Source organism: Triturus cristatus, chromosome 7 (genome assembly GCF_964204655.1).
Source record: "Triturus cristatus chromosome 7, aTriCri1.1, whole genome shotgun sequence".
Classification (NCBI taxonomy): domain Eukaryota; kingdom Metazoa; phylum Chordata; class Amphibia; order Caudata; family Salamandridae; genus Triturus; species Triturus cristatus.
Window position 1 is genome coordinate 123756553 of NC_140590.1, and position 16496 is coordinate 123773048.

The following is a 16496-nucleotide window of genomic DNA, read 5'->3' on the forward strand; positions in this document are numbered from 1 at the left end:
TCAGACAGAACCAACCAAAGATATTGGACAAACATTCCCTAATTGAGTCTTCGTTAAATGGTTCATCTTGCCTATAAGAAAACAGAATTTGAGCGTCATCGGCGTATGTAATGATTTTGGATCCAGATTTTTCAGCAAGAGAGGCTAGAGGGGCCATATAAATGTTAAAAAGAGTCGGACTTAACACTGAGCCCTGAGGTACTCCCACATTTAGTTGGGGAATAGTAGCAGAAAAAGGAGGGGACCAAACAGATTGCTGCCGCTCATTGAGAAAGGAGGAGAACCAGTTGAAAACCGTGCCCCGTAGGCCGCACTCCCACAGTCTCTGAAGGAGGCTGTCATGGGGCACGGTATCAAATGCAGCTGAAAGATCCAGCACTATAAGAACTGCTTTACCACCTTTGTCAAGAGTGTTCTTAATACTTTCGGAGATCTCCAACAGAGCTGTCTCAGTACTATAATTTGCTCTGAAGCCAGATTGGCTAGCGTGAAGAGCATTGGTGGTGACAAGATGCTTGGTAATTACTGCATTAACATATTTTTCTAAGGTTTTAGCGAAGAAGGAAGCAGCGTAATGGGCCTATAGTTGTTAGTGACTGCAGGATCAGCTGTAGGTTTTTTCAAAAGGGGGAGTATCAAGCCACGTTTCCAATTGACCGGGACAGTTCCAGTACTAAGTGCCAAATTCAACACATGGTTGACGGCCGGGTTCACGACATCTGCAATTGATGCTAGTATCTTAGCAGGACACGGGTCGGACAGTGAGCCTGATTTAAGAGTTCTCATAATGGCAAGGGAAACATCCAAGGATATAGGCGGAAATTCTTCCAAAATGTCCGTCTGAGAGTTGACATGAAAGTCAGAGGCGCTCTCAGACATTGATTGGGGGGATACCGCAAAAGAATCCTGGATGGACTTGATCTTGTTGTAAAAGAAAGTAGCAATGTTGGCCGTCCATATGGCAGTAGGGGTAAATGGATTCTGGGTGACAGTAGGGGTAACAAACTCCTTCACTACTTTAAAAAGAGCCTTACTACAGGTATTAGCAGATTCAATTTTGCTACCTAGGAACTCTTTCTTCGCATTACGTACTTTCGAGAAGTGGGCTTTCAAAGCCTGTTTATAAATGAGCTTACTCTGGGGGAGATAATCTTTCCTCCATGAGCTTAAGTTCCTCGGAGAACCAGGGAACCGAGGGTCTATTCTGTGTGTCCTTGTGTATTTTACGAGGAGCCAAGCGGAGTGTCCACGTATGTAACCAATCATCAAGGGAAGATGCTGCATCCTCAAGAAGGCTATCCGCTGAAATAGGATGGTCAATTAAAATCTCCTTTAAGGCTAAGGGAGTAATATTTTTAAACAATCTGGTTTCCTACGATTGAGAACTAGACGGCGCCCAGGTCATATGACCTTCTACATGCACCCAAAAAGTGAGCAGGCAATGGTCTGACCAAGTCAGAGCTAAAGGACTGTCAAGTTCGATATTCTGAGACGAAAAAATTTGATCTAGAGTATGGCCTCATCATGCGTTGGGGAGAAAATGAAAGGAGGCATATCAAAAATCATAAATGAATCGCACAGTTTTTTGGCCTCCATGTCCGTATCTAGATCAAAGTGTAAATTAAAGTCACCGAGGACCATACAGTGTTTATATCTTGCGGCAATGGGGGCAGTAGCCAAGGTGACAGAATCAAGAAAATGGCCCACCGGTCCCGGTGGTCGATAGATAAGTATACCTGCAATAGGATTGCTGTGCTGAAACAGAAATAAAGAACCCTAGCCCTTCGGCTCCGTCAAGGTCGTTTATAGGTAACAGAGAGCACCGGAGGGGGGTTTTATAAATAATGGCTACCCCGCCGCCACGGCTCCCAATACGATCCTTCCTAATGATACTATAATTAGGGGGTATAGCGTTTGCAAGCGTAGGGTTGGAGCCATTGTGGAGCCAGGTTTCTGTTATAAAAATCAGATCAGGCTTATCGTCCCTTAGAGGATCATGGTTCGGTGGGGGGTATTACGTAGTGCATAGGTGCATGAATGAGTGACTCACTGTTTGTATGTGTTGAAGACAGTATGTGTGCAGGACTGTATGGGTGGATGAGTGTGTGCATGGGTGTGTTAGTGAGTGATAGACTGTCTCAATAGTGTCTTTATGAGTAACTACATATGTTTTAAACTAGTATATGTGACTATTGGTGTATATAAGTGAGTATATGTGAGAGTGAGAGATTGAAAGAGTTCCTGTATCAATAAGTATGTGTTTCTATAAGTGATTGTTTAAAAGACTAAGTATGTGTAAGTTTCTGTAGAAGTAAGTGTGGTGGTGTGTGTATAACTGTATATGCAAGTAAATGGATTTTTGATCCTTTATTAGCATGAGTGACTATGTGTGTGAGTAACTCTATGGATGAGTGGCATTGTGTAACAGGATGTATAGGTGTGTGAGTACATATGATGAGTGAGTACATGTATGAGTGACTGTATAGGACTGTTGGTGAATGAGTGGATGTGTATGTGGATCTTAGAATTACTGAATAGGTTGTTGTAACTGGTATTGGTATGTCCATTGTTTTGAACATTGTAGTTTCTATTTTTGAATGTGTGTATCAAAGGTTATATTAGGGGAAGAGGAGGTCTGCCACTCTATCACAATGATGATGTCATCAGTGATGTCATTAGTGATGTCATTTGAGATGTCATGAGTGATGTCATGAGTGATGTCACTGACCATGTCATGAGTGATGTAATATGTGACGTCATCAGCAGTGCATTGCGGGCGCGCGAGTTATAGTTAGCTGAACTAACTATAACAGGGGAATTTCAATGATTTTGTATGAGTGAAAAGTCCAGCTAACTATAACGCCCCTGAAACCTATGGTTTTTTCAGTGAATTTCTAAGGTTTTTTTAAATGCTAATTCCTAACTATAACGTGCCTGAAACCTATGGTTTATTCAGTGAATTTCAAAGGTTTTTTAAATGCTAATTTCTAACTATGCCTACAGAGATAGGACATGTGAAGAAAGAAGAAAAAACGCACAGAAAGAAAAAAAAGGAATGCAGAAAGAAGCAACAGAAGTCCTCAAAGACGAAGAAAAGTGCAGGAAGAAGGATAACGTGCAGAAAGAACAAACAGAAGAGCAGAAAGAAGCCTTGTTGCAAAATCATCCTGTACCCTCAACTTTTTCAGACGGATAATGGTGGTAACTGAGTCTGACTAACCAGTCCTAGAGCCAGTGCTATGTTAAAAGACACTCAGAATACAGTGAAAACACCTACATACACTAGGGAACACTATGCGTTGGGGTTCCCCTGTGATTATCATGACCTCCTCTGTAAGCCCCTAGTATATAATAGGGCAGGGGATTAAAACTACCTCTTAAAACGCGCCACAGGGCGTGTTTGCACATGTCACCTCAGGCCCCGTCCCCTCACTTCCCCCCTGTGCAAACACGCTCTGTGGCGGTTTTAAGTTGGGAGATTAAGTCCCCTTGAATCCTGAGTGTCCCTAGGGTCCAACTAGACCACTAGGTACCTCCAGTAAGCGCCACAGAGCTGTGTTACAGAGAGATGTAAAAAGGGGCACGGCCTAGACCACCTCTCTGCAACGCAGCGGAGTGGTGCTTACTGGAAGCCCCTGGTGGGCTAGTTGGCCCCCAGGGTCCCTCAGGATTGAAGGGGAATTATTTCCCCAACTTAAAACGTGCCACAGGGCTTGTTTGCACATGTTAACTCAGGCCCCGTCCCCTCCCTTCACCACTGTGTAAACACACCCTGTGGCCGATTTTAGTTGGGAGATTAAGTTCATTTGAATCCTGAGGGTCCAACTAGCCCACTAGGTACCTCCAGTATGCGCCACAGAGCTGCGTTGCAGAGAGGTGTAAAAAGTGGCACGGCCTGGACCACCTCTCTGCATCGCAGCTCAGTGGGTCTTACTGGAAGCACCTGGTGGGCTAGTTAGCCCCCAGGGGCCCTCAGGATTGAAGGGGAATTATTTCCCCAACTTAAAACGCGCCATAGACCGTGTTTGCACACGTCACCTCAGGCCCCGTCCCCTTCCTTCCCCACTGTGTAAACATGCCCTGTGGCCGTTTTTTAAGTTGGGAGATTAAGTCCCCTTGAATCCTGAGGATCCCTAGGGGCAAAATAGCCCACTAGGTACGTCCAGTAAGCGCCATTGCAGAGAGGTGTAAAAAGGGGCACGGCCTGCACCACCTCTCTGCAACGTAGAGCAGTGGCACTTACTGGAAGCACCTGGTGGGCTAGTTGGCCCCCAGGGTCCCTCAGGATTGAAAGGGAATTATTTCCCCAATTTAAAACGCGCCACAGGGCATGTTTGCACACGTCACCTCAGGCCCCGTCCCCTCCCTTCACCACTGTGTACTGTAAACGTGCCCTGTGGCCGTTCTAAGTTGAGAGATTAAGTCCCCTTGAATCCTAAGGGTCCCTAGGGTCAAACTAGCCCACTAGGTACCTCCAGTAAGCGCCACAGAGCTGCGTTGCATAGAGGTGTAAAAAGGGGCGTGGCCTCAGAACACCTGTCTGCAACGCAGCTCCCTGGCGCACACTGGAGATACCTGTTGGGCTAGTTGGCCCTCAGGGACCCTCAGTATTGAAGGGGAATTAATTCCCCAACTTACCACTGGCCAGGGGGCGCGTTTGCAGAGTGCTGCAAGGAGGGGGCGTGGCCTCCAGCGTGATGCCGGTCTTTTATTTATTTAATTTTTTTAAGAAGGAGGGCTGTGTGGCCCTCCTTCTTTTCCTAATTTACTGGCCCTGGGGACCCCATCCCCCAGGGCCTGCACCCTAATTTTTTTTGTTGAAAAAAATACATTTGGCCCTCCCAAGGCCTTAATCGGCCCCGGGGACCCCAACCCCCGGGTCATGGACTTTTTTAAATTTAAATTCTTTAGGAGGGGGTTGCGTTGCCCCCCTCCTCAGGCCACTTATGGCTCCGGGGCCGGCCTTTGTTTTTTATTATTTTAAAAATATATATATTTATAGAAACACCTAGGACATGCTGGACAAACCGTATGTACCTATCACCATGACGATTTGCGTGATATTCATTAAAAGGTGACTATGCATAGAATGAATCCACATGGAATGTATTTACACCGCTAGTGAAGCTCTGACGTGTGACGCCCTACCGTGCCTAATCCCGGCACCCCCGCCGGTGGGTACTCTCCAAGTAGACACCCATGTCGTTTATTTATACAAACATGGGTAGCTATTGACGGGCACATTTAATATACACGCACACCAAGCCATTCAAAGGGGATTCGACAAAAATTCAACCAAACTATGCAAGAAACCCCCCTCACGGTTAATACAAAACATATCCACCGCCGGATGTGTAATACTTTTTATTTTACTCTCTGGAAAGGAGATGAACCTCACTTGAGAGTCACAGCGTGCTCCTGGCTGAGCCCAATGCTGTGTTACACCCACCAGTGCCCGCCGATTGCCTCACACCTCTGTGTTGTATTCCACCAGCTAGTGCGTATGCTATGACACTCTCTATGTGCACTGTAACACTACCCCGTGAATATGTCATGCCACACTTGCCTTCGCACGGGTTATATTGCCCCATCTAACGTGCCTTCCTCAATGTGTATGTTATAACGCACAGCGCTATGCCATACATATTACAATCTGGGATCCATATCTTTGTCAAAGTGCATATGCAACATTACACTCCCCAGCACATATTTTATATTACAACTTTAGAGACTAGTTATGTTACAAAACACTGCCCTGTGCAGATTACACTCCACGGCGCATATCGCACAGTACGCGCTAGTGCCTTTGCTATCTCGCGCTGAGGAAATATGAATTTTATGATCAGTTATGTCCCCTATCTTAGACCCCAACGGCTCCATGTGCATGTTACAAGTACATGTATGTTCCCTCCAGTTCCAGTTATGAAGACGCAAATACATGTGCGTCCACCGTCAACATGTCCTCTTTCAGATCCGCCATGAATGAGTCGGATATTCCGTTCCTAAATATGAAAGGCCACCGACTTTATGTGGTTCACTTTCCACGTTTTACAGTTCAGGCGAGTAGGCCCTGAATTCTGCCATCAAGCCTTTTCCTGCTTTCTGCCTCTGAAAGCTCCAGTCCGAGCCCGCATCTGTATCCATGAACTTTGTCCTACTCCCTGCGCGGCTAACGGTGCCTGATCCGGCCTGTTGCCTGCCAAAAACTGTATTTCACCTTCAAGATTATCTGCTCCGCTCCTCATCCGATGCATTCCTGTCTAGTAGTTTAGGTAAACATTCTTCCAGCTACCGAGCAAAGGGCCAGGCCTCACTGTTCTCATGCAAGTAATTCATAGCCCCTGTTACTATGGAGGATTCCTGCCCCCTCGCATCTCATGTAGACACTTAGACGCTTGTACACGCACTAACAGTCAGTATAGAATAGATTCCGTCCGAGAGACCTTTCCTTTTGGATAATACAGTTCTTTAAACATAAGATATTAGATATGATTTGGGATTAGGTTGACATGACCCCTCAGACTTCTGTCTCCACATGTAGAGCTAAATGTCAAGTCCCCTTCACCCTCTAGTTGCACGTCAATCACACGTCATGCGGCTGCGCACGCATCTCTGCCAAGTATTTCTGCTGACATTGCAGGATTCTCTTATGGATCCACCCACTTGTGACATCATGTTTAATGACGTTTCTAGTTACGCCTATATGTACGCCTTTTTTCATTACGTATGTGTATTATTATCTGTATTATCAGCTGTTACGCCTCCTGCATCTGTCTTAATGTAATGCTTTCCATATAAATATCTTTACTTGTCAATAATGTATTGCCTTCCCTTCCTGAACCCTCGTGGTGATGGAATTTGATGCCTATGGTTCGAACCATAATTCCTTGTAAGGAATAAAGCCTTTCAGAACCTCTAATACCACGGATTCTGCCTCTTATTTTTACTGAGTTATTCTTACTAGACTTTACCGCATAAAAAATAGTACAGGTAATTAAATATTTACCACAGCGCTCTCCAATGAATCTGTCATTGCGCACAATGTATTGCATATTATATTTCACGCCCCGGTTCATCTTATATCACACTTTTTGGTGCATAGTTTATACCATATTCTACATCTAGTTTTCATTTTCAATCGTGCTCTCTGGACTATGTTCTATATAACACTGCGTCCACCTACCCCTTTCACGGGCATTACATTTTGCGATGGGGGTGGAGGGTCAGGGGGTGTTTCTGCCAAGTGAGCCCGGAGTCACAGTGACAAACGTCCTCTTCTTCCTGAATAAAAGTGAGATTATGCTGCATACTTGTTCATATTTTAAGTAGTTCGCACAGACACACATTTTAAAAACAATAAAGGTTCTAATACCCACCTTCTCTGAACAGTTAGCTTGCTGCCCCATCCACCTCCTCCCTATCCTCTGTTGTCTGAATCCATGGACTAGCCTCCTCCCTCCTGCCATGCATGGTCTGATGTGCTGCCACTGCCCTCCATTTAGCATGATGTACCAGTCCACTCCTCCTGCCCTCCATTGCCCAATTCTATGGCCTATCATTGACCTCCTGCTTAGCCTCTGTGCTTAGCTTGCTGCCCCTATTCTCCTTCCCTCTGCCCTCCGATGTCTTTGTGCACGCCCCTGCTCCATCCTTTTTGCCCACTATGTTCCATGGACGTGCTACTCCTATCTACTCTGAGTGTTCTGTTGAGCTGCCACTCCCCTCCCACCTGCCTAGCATTGTCAGATGACTAACCTGTCCCTGCCACCTCCACCCTGCCTGTCCACATGCCATGCCCCTATCCCCTTCCTCCTGCCCTCCATGGTCCATCTTACTGCCACACCCTTCTGCCCTCCCTCATCTGTTGTGCTGCAACTGCTCCTCCTACCTGCCCCGCGCGGTCTGTTGTGAGTCCCCTTCCCCTGAACTCTCTTGTCTGTGCCCAGGTCCTGACCCTCCCTTCTATCCTCCATGGTCCTTTGTGCATGCCCCTGCACCCTCCTTCTTGCCCATCATAGCCATTGTGCTGCCACTAACCCTCCCGCTTGCCATGCATGGTCTTCTGTGCTGCCATGTCCCCTCCCACCTTCCGTGTGTGGTCAGCTAGCTGCCCTTGACCCCCTCCCACCTTCCCTCCATGGTCTGTGTGTATGCCACCATAGTCTCATTGTTGCTCTCCATGGTGTGTCTTGTTTCTAGTGCCCATCCTGCCTGACCTCCATGGTCATCTTGCTGCTCCTGCCCTGCCACCTTGCCCCCAGCCCTCTGTTTCCATGTGCAGACCCCCTATTCCCTTCCTCCTGGCTTGTCTGTTCCATTGTAATGCCCCTGATCCGTCCCTCCTGCCCTTTATGGTCTGTTATGCTGCAGCTTTCTCTCCTGTCTGTCCATTATGGTCAGCTTGCTACCATTGCCTCTTACTCATCTGTTCTCTGTTGTCCGCGTGCATGGTCCTGTCCCCTCCCTATTGCTTTCTATGGATTGTTGTGCTGTACTCCCGTCCCGCATGCGCTGTGTGGTGTATTGTGCTGCTGCAAACCCTGATGCCTGCCCTGTAGGGTTAGTTTGGTGCACCTCTCCATGTCCCTCCTGTCCTCTGTTATCCGAGTCCATGTCCCTACCCCAATTCCTCCTGCCTACCATGATTCAATGTACCATACTTGCGAACATTTTGAACTTGGTAAGAGGGAGATTTTGAAAAAAAACTGGGGTATTGATTTTCCCCTTTGAGTTACATTGAAAAAGAGGAGATTATAGACAGGAGACAGATCAAATAAAGCCCATTTGAGCTTAAAAACATTGGACGTTTCCTGGCTGAAACGGGTCTGTTGGCATGTATGGTTTTACCACCACTGCCTCTTCCTTCTGCCCACAATGGTCTGTTATATTGCCACGGCCTCTCTTGCCAGTCCTGTATTGTTGGTTTGTTGCCCCTGCCCCCTTTCCACTGCCCTCCATAGTCTGTTGTGCTGCCACTGCCCTTCCTGCCTGCCCAGTGTGGTCAAATTGTTGCCTCTGCACTCTCTTACCTGCCTTCAATTTTCAGAGTCCGTGCCGCTGGCCCCTGGCTTCTGCCTCTCAACAGTATCCCTAGATTGCTAACATTCTATATTTATTACAAAACTGTAATACCTAGAGTATTTCCTTTAGAAATTACATATATGAGAGGGTCTTATTTGCATCAAAATTATGGTTAGTGCTCTAAAAAACTAAAATGAGGACATATTTTCTGAGTTTTCAAATAGCGACAAAGAACTTTTAAATTATTTGTAATCTTTATGTTTTTTTATCCAGTTGACCACTTGATTAAATGTTGCACCTTGGCGAGAGGATGTGGTGTTACTTCCAGAGCTGCAGACTTTGCAACTGGGGAACCAGGTTGGAGTTTCTGCTTTAGCTCAACATTCTGTGATTGTGTTCAAATCACTTAATCTCCCCATGTCTACAACCAAAATGAATTTGATCTTGAGTGATGTAACCAATGCTCATGTAAAGCATTCCAATACCTGACAAGTCTGCACTATATAAAACTGCAAATACACAAAAAATAGGTGTTTTGCACACTTCTGTCATTGGGCTACATGTGGGCTACATCTGGGTGATATTTGAGCTACACTTGGGCTCTTTTGTCTCTGGTGGCCATCTTGGGAGATTTATTTGTTATGAAGGGGCATATCAACAAGGGCTTTATCTCTGCTTTTTTGGCTTTAAAAGCCAAAAAAGGAGAGATAAAACTAGCGCCCTATCAACAACAGGGTGCTAACATGCAAATGTGCATGCTAGCACCCTTTTACTCTACGCTTCCCCTTGCATCTCTAATGAGATGCAAAGGGGGCGTTCCAGAGTAAAATAATAGGAGAAATGTCGCTAAGCGACATTTCTCCTATTATCAAGAATGTCGCTAACCCTGTTAGAGACAAAAAAGCAGCGCTAACCGCAATTAACGCTGCTTTTTTACGACTGGTATTTTTCTGACTTAGCTATGATAGCCTATGGAAGGAGGATAGCATGGCTAAGTTTGCCTGTCCCTATCAACAAGGTAACGTGAGATTATCGCTGGGTTTCCAGCGATAATCTCACATTAGCCTGTTAGCGTGAGGATTTTTATCGCTGATGAGATAAGCGTTGCTAATAGCACGCTATCTCAGCGATAAAAATTCACGCTAGCCGGCGATAATTATCCTAGCGCTAAGTGCGCTTAGAGATAATTATCGCCGGTTGTTGTTGATATGCCCCGAAGTTTCCTAATTTCGTCATTTACTGCAGTCTCCTCAGTGGGAATACTTCCAGTTTTTTATTTTGGTTCCATCAAGAAGGCATTCAGATGTGTCACACATTTGCCATAAATTCTGAATGTTAGCACTCTAGTTGCTCATTAGATCACTGTAGTAAAACTACTGCTCACCAGGGAAGTCTGCTGCTGGTATTCAAAGTGCATGTTTCAGTCTGCATGTCAGAATTTGTTTATGAAATAGAAGAGGATTTGAGAAGTCACTCAAAATGTGCCCTCATTTTTCTTTCTGCAGCACTAATCATACTTTCTATGGCAAAATGAACCCCCTCATTTTGTTCCTTTTTAAATTAAATGTTTTAAGAATTACCACTTTATTCCAACCAAGATGGCTTCAGGTGTGCCATACGTTTGTCATAAGTAGGACTGTTAGCGCTCTAGTTGTTCTTTAGAACACTCCGGGAAGCTGCAGTAGAACACAAGGGAATCAACTGACAGTCTCTGTCCTTGTTGGATGTACATGTTTTACTGAGAATGTCAGACTTCATTCTCACACGACTGAGAAAGATAATGTGATTTTACAGAAAATATGCTCTCAGTTAGCTTATAGATCACCTTCCAAACCTCTGTGGGAAAAGCATGAGAAAATAGTTCTCAAAAACATGATTCATGATATCACAGCAGAAGGCTTTTTCACATGGTAAAAATCACCTTAGAACATACCACAATTCCTAAAATGAGTATGGTACCATCAACAAATGATTTATAATGTAACTAAAGTCTTAAAACCTTCTATTAACTGTAATGCTTTTTAATGACGTGCTATCATGTATAATGGTCCCAAGATGGCTGCCAACACTTCTTGGATGAAGTGCTGACAGCCAATCAGATCTCACGATGAGATGTGTGGTTAGGCTCTGCCCAGATATATATGTGATTTTACTTTTGATTTTCTCAGGAACTACTGAACGGATTAACACCATTTAAGCAAAAGGCACGACTCTGAACCAAGGTCTACCTTTCTGCCAAATTTGGTGTAATTCCGTTCAGCAGTTCGGGCTGTAGGTGCGTCAACAGGTCCTATAGGAAATTGCATGGGGAAACCGCGTTTTGGGACCCCCCTTTTTTCTCAGCCCCCGCTTGACGAATCACCACGAAACTTTCAGGACAGGAACGGACCGGAGCTGGACAAAAGTTTGGAAAATTTCGTGAAGATTCGTCAACCGGCGCCAGACTTATTGGGAATAGAATGTTGCGGATTTCCTATGGAAAATCGATCCTAACTAGAACTACCTACTGGCGACCGCCAGTAGGTAATATATATATATATATATATATATATCACGCTACTGAATGCACCTTAAGGCCAGGGCACTCGTAGGTGGGTGCTCATCGTGGTGGTGCCCCACATTTAAATCAGCGCTGCGTAGACTTCATCATCCTTTCAAGTAAAGTCAAGCACTCGGGGGGTATCGTAACTGCTTCTTCAATCAACAAAACAAAACAGACGTGTTTCGGAAATTCCTTTGTCAGACACTGATATATATATATATATATATATATATATTGATGAAAATTCCACCGCAATTGATCCAAAGGAACACTCGCACTCCAAGGTCCGGTATTTCAATAAAGTTTTATTGGCTACGCGTTTCGAGCAGACGCTCTTCTTCACTGGCCACGAAGAAGAGCGTCTGCTCGAAACGCGTAGCCAATAAAACTTTATTGAAATACCGGACCTTGGAGTGCGAGTGTTCCTTTGGATCAATTGCGGTGGAATTTTCATCAGTATTTACCGGGACCCGAACCCGGGAACTCGCACCGACCCCGAGAGGAGTGGAGCTGACAGTGTCGGGATTCTTTCTACCACATATATATATATATATATATATATATATATATATTATCTACTGGCGGTCGCCAGTAGATAGTTATAGTTAGGACCCTGTTTCCATAGGAAATCCGCAACATTCTATTTTGAATAACTTTGGCGCCGGTCGACGAATCCTCGCGAAATTTTCAAAATAGGTGGGGCGCTACGCTCCGCTCCTACCCTGAAAGTCTCGGGGGGATTCGTCAAGCGGGGGCTGAGAAAAAAGGGGGGTCCCAAAACGTGTTTTTCCCATGCATTTTTCCATAGGACCTTTAGACACAGCTACAGCCCGAACGGCTGAACAGAGTTACTTGAAATTTGGCAGAGAGTTAGTCCTCAGGTCAAGGAAGTGCCTTTTGTAGGTCTGGTGTAAATCTGTTCAGTAGTTCCTGAGAAAATAGCATTTAAATCAATATATATATATCTGAGCCAGCTTACGGTGCGCTTGCCGTGCGCTTACGGTAAGCTTACCGTACGCGTACGGTGCCGTGCGCGATTCTGATTGGCTGTTAGATCATAGTAAACATTCGATTCGTTCGAAACCAGGAAGCGGCGGCCGCCATTTTCTCTCTCGCACTCTGAGGGGGGGAGTAAAAACAAAGGGAAAAAACATGTAAAGAAAGCGGTTAGACAAGTCCTAACCACCTAGCCTTTGTGAATGTGTCCCCCAAGAACCCCCAAGGCCAAAAATTCATTTTTAAATTTTTCCCAAAAATCGCCGATTACGCTTACCGTACGTGTACGGTAAAAATTATTTTAAAAAATTTTTTTATCCACAATCTCCCCACCCCATGTGCAAAAGGTGCCCAAAGGGCAGCATTTGTGCATTGCATATGCTCCTTAAAAATTGAAATGTCAAAGCTCACCTTTCACCACGAAGCGCATAATATGTCCTCCATGTGCGCACGGTGCGCGAAGCGCATCGTGCGTACATGGCCCATCCAGCGTAACGTGGGCACGCGGTGCGCGTAGCGCACCGCTTGCCCACCGTTCGTGCACGCCACTAACTGCGTAAAGTGTGCGCGCGGTGCGCGAAGCGCACCGCGTGCTCACTGTGCGCGCACTGTGCGCGAAGCGCACCGTGCGCGCACGGAATGAACTGCGTAAAGTGGGCGCGCACGCCACGAATGGCGTAAAGTAACTTAGCATTTAAAAAAACGTACAAATTCACTGAAAAGGTTTCACACACGTTATAGTTAGGAATTAGCATTTAAAAAACCTTGCAAATTCAGTGAAAAAACCATAGGTTTCACACATGTTATAGTTAGCTGGACATTTTACTGATAAAAAACCAATGAAATTCCCCCGTTATAGTTAGTGCAGGCAACTATAACTCACGCGACATCAATCCTCTGCTGATGACATATGTGTCTTTGTGAAAAAAAAATATTTGCAATATATGTATAGCTAAAATTTAATGGAAGAAGACATGGGCAAATAAGTGTCTAAATACAGTATTAGCATCAGCAGAGGATTGCGGTCGCGTGAGTTATAGTTGCCTGCACTAACTATAACGGGGAAATTTCATTGGTTTTTTATCAGTAAAATGTCCAGCTAACTATAACATGTGTGAAACCTATGGTTTTTTCACTGAATATATATATATATATAAAATATAGGCAATTAATTCATAAAAGTTTAGTATAGTTTTGTTAATCTCAATAAATGCTTTACTTACATTCGATAAGCAGAGAGACATTTGATGTGGTGGAGGCCCCCACAGTTGAAAACTTTGCCGTGCAAATTAGGTGCTTGCGATTATCCATCATGGTGACATTGAAGGTGATCTTCGATCCGTGAGATTGACTTCCATCATTATTATCAACTGAGTAATTGCTTGTGACATACACAGAGTTCAAATCCACGCTCCAGGTGATAGTCGCGGGCGTTCCTGAACACCGCCCAGGCGCCACACAATAGACCTGCCCCTCTGTACCCTCGATCAGTGCTGACTGGACAACAATTTCTGGCTTATCCTGAAGACCTATAAAACAGAAATAAATATATTTAATAACGTGCTAATATTGCTGGTGGAGCAGAAGGTAGAGCACTGAGAATCATGTGACACAAATCACAAGATAGGGTTCAAGGTCTATCAATGTCACCCAAAAACCTGTATCAGATTTACTCTCCAATGCGCACCAGCATCCGGCCCAGGAGCATTGTAGTCCCTTTCCGAATATGGTCTCTCATATATAATTTCTTACACTTCAGATCATGGAGCAGAAATCATTTCTGGATGAAGAACGACAGACAAGGTCTAAAGTTTGAAGATTTACATAAAGTAGTCAATTACAGAAATCTGTAAGCTAAGCCAAAAAATCAATAGTAGACAGATCAATAAATAGTAATCGGAGAGCTCAAAGGGTTCAGGAAAGCAGCATAGATTCTCCTTCAACTAAGTGGGAAAAGGGAATCCTAACAACATGCTGAAATTGCACACTTTTTTATAGAGCATTAAACTAAGAGATGTATACATTCACTACCTAGGCTCTTGTCCAATGAGAAATACGTAGAAACAAACAGTTACTACAGAATACAATTGGTGGTTCTCTTATCATTCTACAGCATTGAGTTCAGGTGTTCACATTAAGCATGATTTGGTTACAAGGTTACAATGTATGCTGTTCTGGGACCCTTGGTTAGTCCTTGGAAATATACATTCCCATCCTGTGTGGTTGGAAAGTCTCAGTCCTTTACAGCAAGGCTAACAGAGTCTTTATTACACAGAATATAAACAGTAGAAATGGTTACATGCAGTAGCGGCTGGCAGGGAATGAGAGTGGAGAGCAAAGGGCATGGGATTACAAAATAAAAGAAAAAACACATACCTTTTTGTTGTCTCTCCTCCATGTCCCTTGTCGTGAGTCGTGACGTTGTCTCTCTGCCAAAAGCATACACGCTCCCTCCTCTAAGCCAATCACAACGCTGCAATGCAGGGTTGTTATTTGGTCTGAGCACTGTGGCCCAGAGTTCAGGTGGGGAATGGGAGTCTGGGCATGTTTCCCACCAGGCTGTGTAATGCAGCCTAGTGGGGAATATGCAAAGTGCTCATCGCCGGCCAAGCAGTCCTGCGCACTTTGGAGTGCAGCAACTACTCCTCCTAACAGATGTCAATTGAGTCCCAGCCCCGCCCAACCTGGCGGAAAATAAAAAAATAATATTAACAGAAATAACTTCTGTTATTAGAAATTATTTTTTAACACTGTTCTATGAGCAGTGAAGCAACACTCCTCCGCTTTAGCGGAGGAGCCGCCACTGGTTACATGGTGTACAGCGGTGTCACATCCAAGATGGACGACAGAAGCAAATTTGACCTAAGTTAGGCCAAGCACAGTTTCCTCGTTATTTGTTGCACAAATTTTGAAAAACAATTCTTACGTCTGTGACCATGAGCAAGAAAAGATAGCTCTCCAGTCAGTCACTGAGAGACGATATTAACAGTCACTCTGTTCTCTGCTGGTAACCATGTTGTGTCTGTGCATTGGCCTGGTATGCAACGCATTAGCAGTTGTAATAATGTGATGTAATTGGAATGTAGAATGAGGGCAAGGGAATGTTCAGGAATAGAAGGTGAAGGTGGGGGCTGGGAGTTATGACCATTAAAGGAGACAAGCAGGAAAGATGTTATATGGCAGTCGTTAACTAAAAAAGATCTCAGAGTACCACTTACATTTCTGGTGGTCTCTATCCGTTACAATGGCAACGAGGAGGAAGACTGATGCATGCAGTGTTTAAAAAGCAGCACTGTCACCCCTGTTGGCTGTCTAAAGTAAATTCAGTGTGCTGCAGCTGATGTGGACGGTTTATGTGGCAAAAGAGTTTGAGAAGCGACAAAACAGGAGTCGAAGCTGAAAGCGGCTGTGCATAAAATCGGTGAGTGCCAAACGGTAAAGGAAAGCAAGCACAGGCATTGTGTATGCGCAATGGCAATAAAGGCCGCCATCTTAAAATCAGACACTCGCGTCGTGCATCTTTCATAAATTATTACAGGTGACAAGTGAGACGATCAGAAATCATAGAGTGGGAAAAATAATAAATATTACGAACAAGGATTTACTTGCCAACGGAAATTAAAGGAAATTAACAGCAATAAAGAAAGAAAAGCCAAAATCACGTGAGCCTGAGTCAAATCTCAGCGGCCATTTTGTAAACATGCACACTATTGGGACAGTGCAAAAAAAAAAAGAGAAAAATTATACAGTGCGAAGTCAGGCAAAATACATTTGATGCTGATTTGAAAAATAGAAAACAGCAAAATAACATAAAAAGTTAATAAAAGAAGAATAAAGAATTCAAAAAAATTCAAAAAAACAAAGTTGAATGAAGAAACAAATAGTGAAGCAGCAATAAATTTAGATTTTGAAATATGTAGTGAAGAAGAAAATATAA

The 16496-nt window shown here is 44.4% G+C and overlaps 1 protein-coding gene across 6 annotated transcripts in view; it reads right to left on the reverse strand.

Moving 5' to 3' along the window:
* Positions 1–16496, reverse strand: part of LOC146809007 (sialic acid-binding Ig-like lectin 13) — a 395766-nt gene that overhangs the window by 106220 nt on the left and 273050 nt on the right. For 4 of the 6 annotated variants that reach the window (XM_085615794.1, XM_085615791.1, XM_085615792.1 and 1 more), the window contains one exon: positions 13783–14088. The exons of the other annotated variants lie outside the window; for them this stretch is intronic. In XM_085615794.1, the coding sequence (XP_085471920.1) occupies positions 13783–14088 (306 nt within the window). The remainder of the gene's footprint in view (positions 1–13782; positions 14089–16496) is intronic. 6 annotated transcript variants of the gene reach the window in all.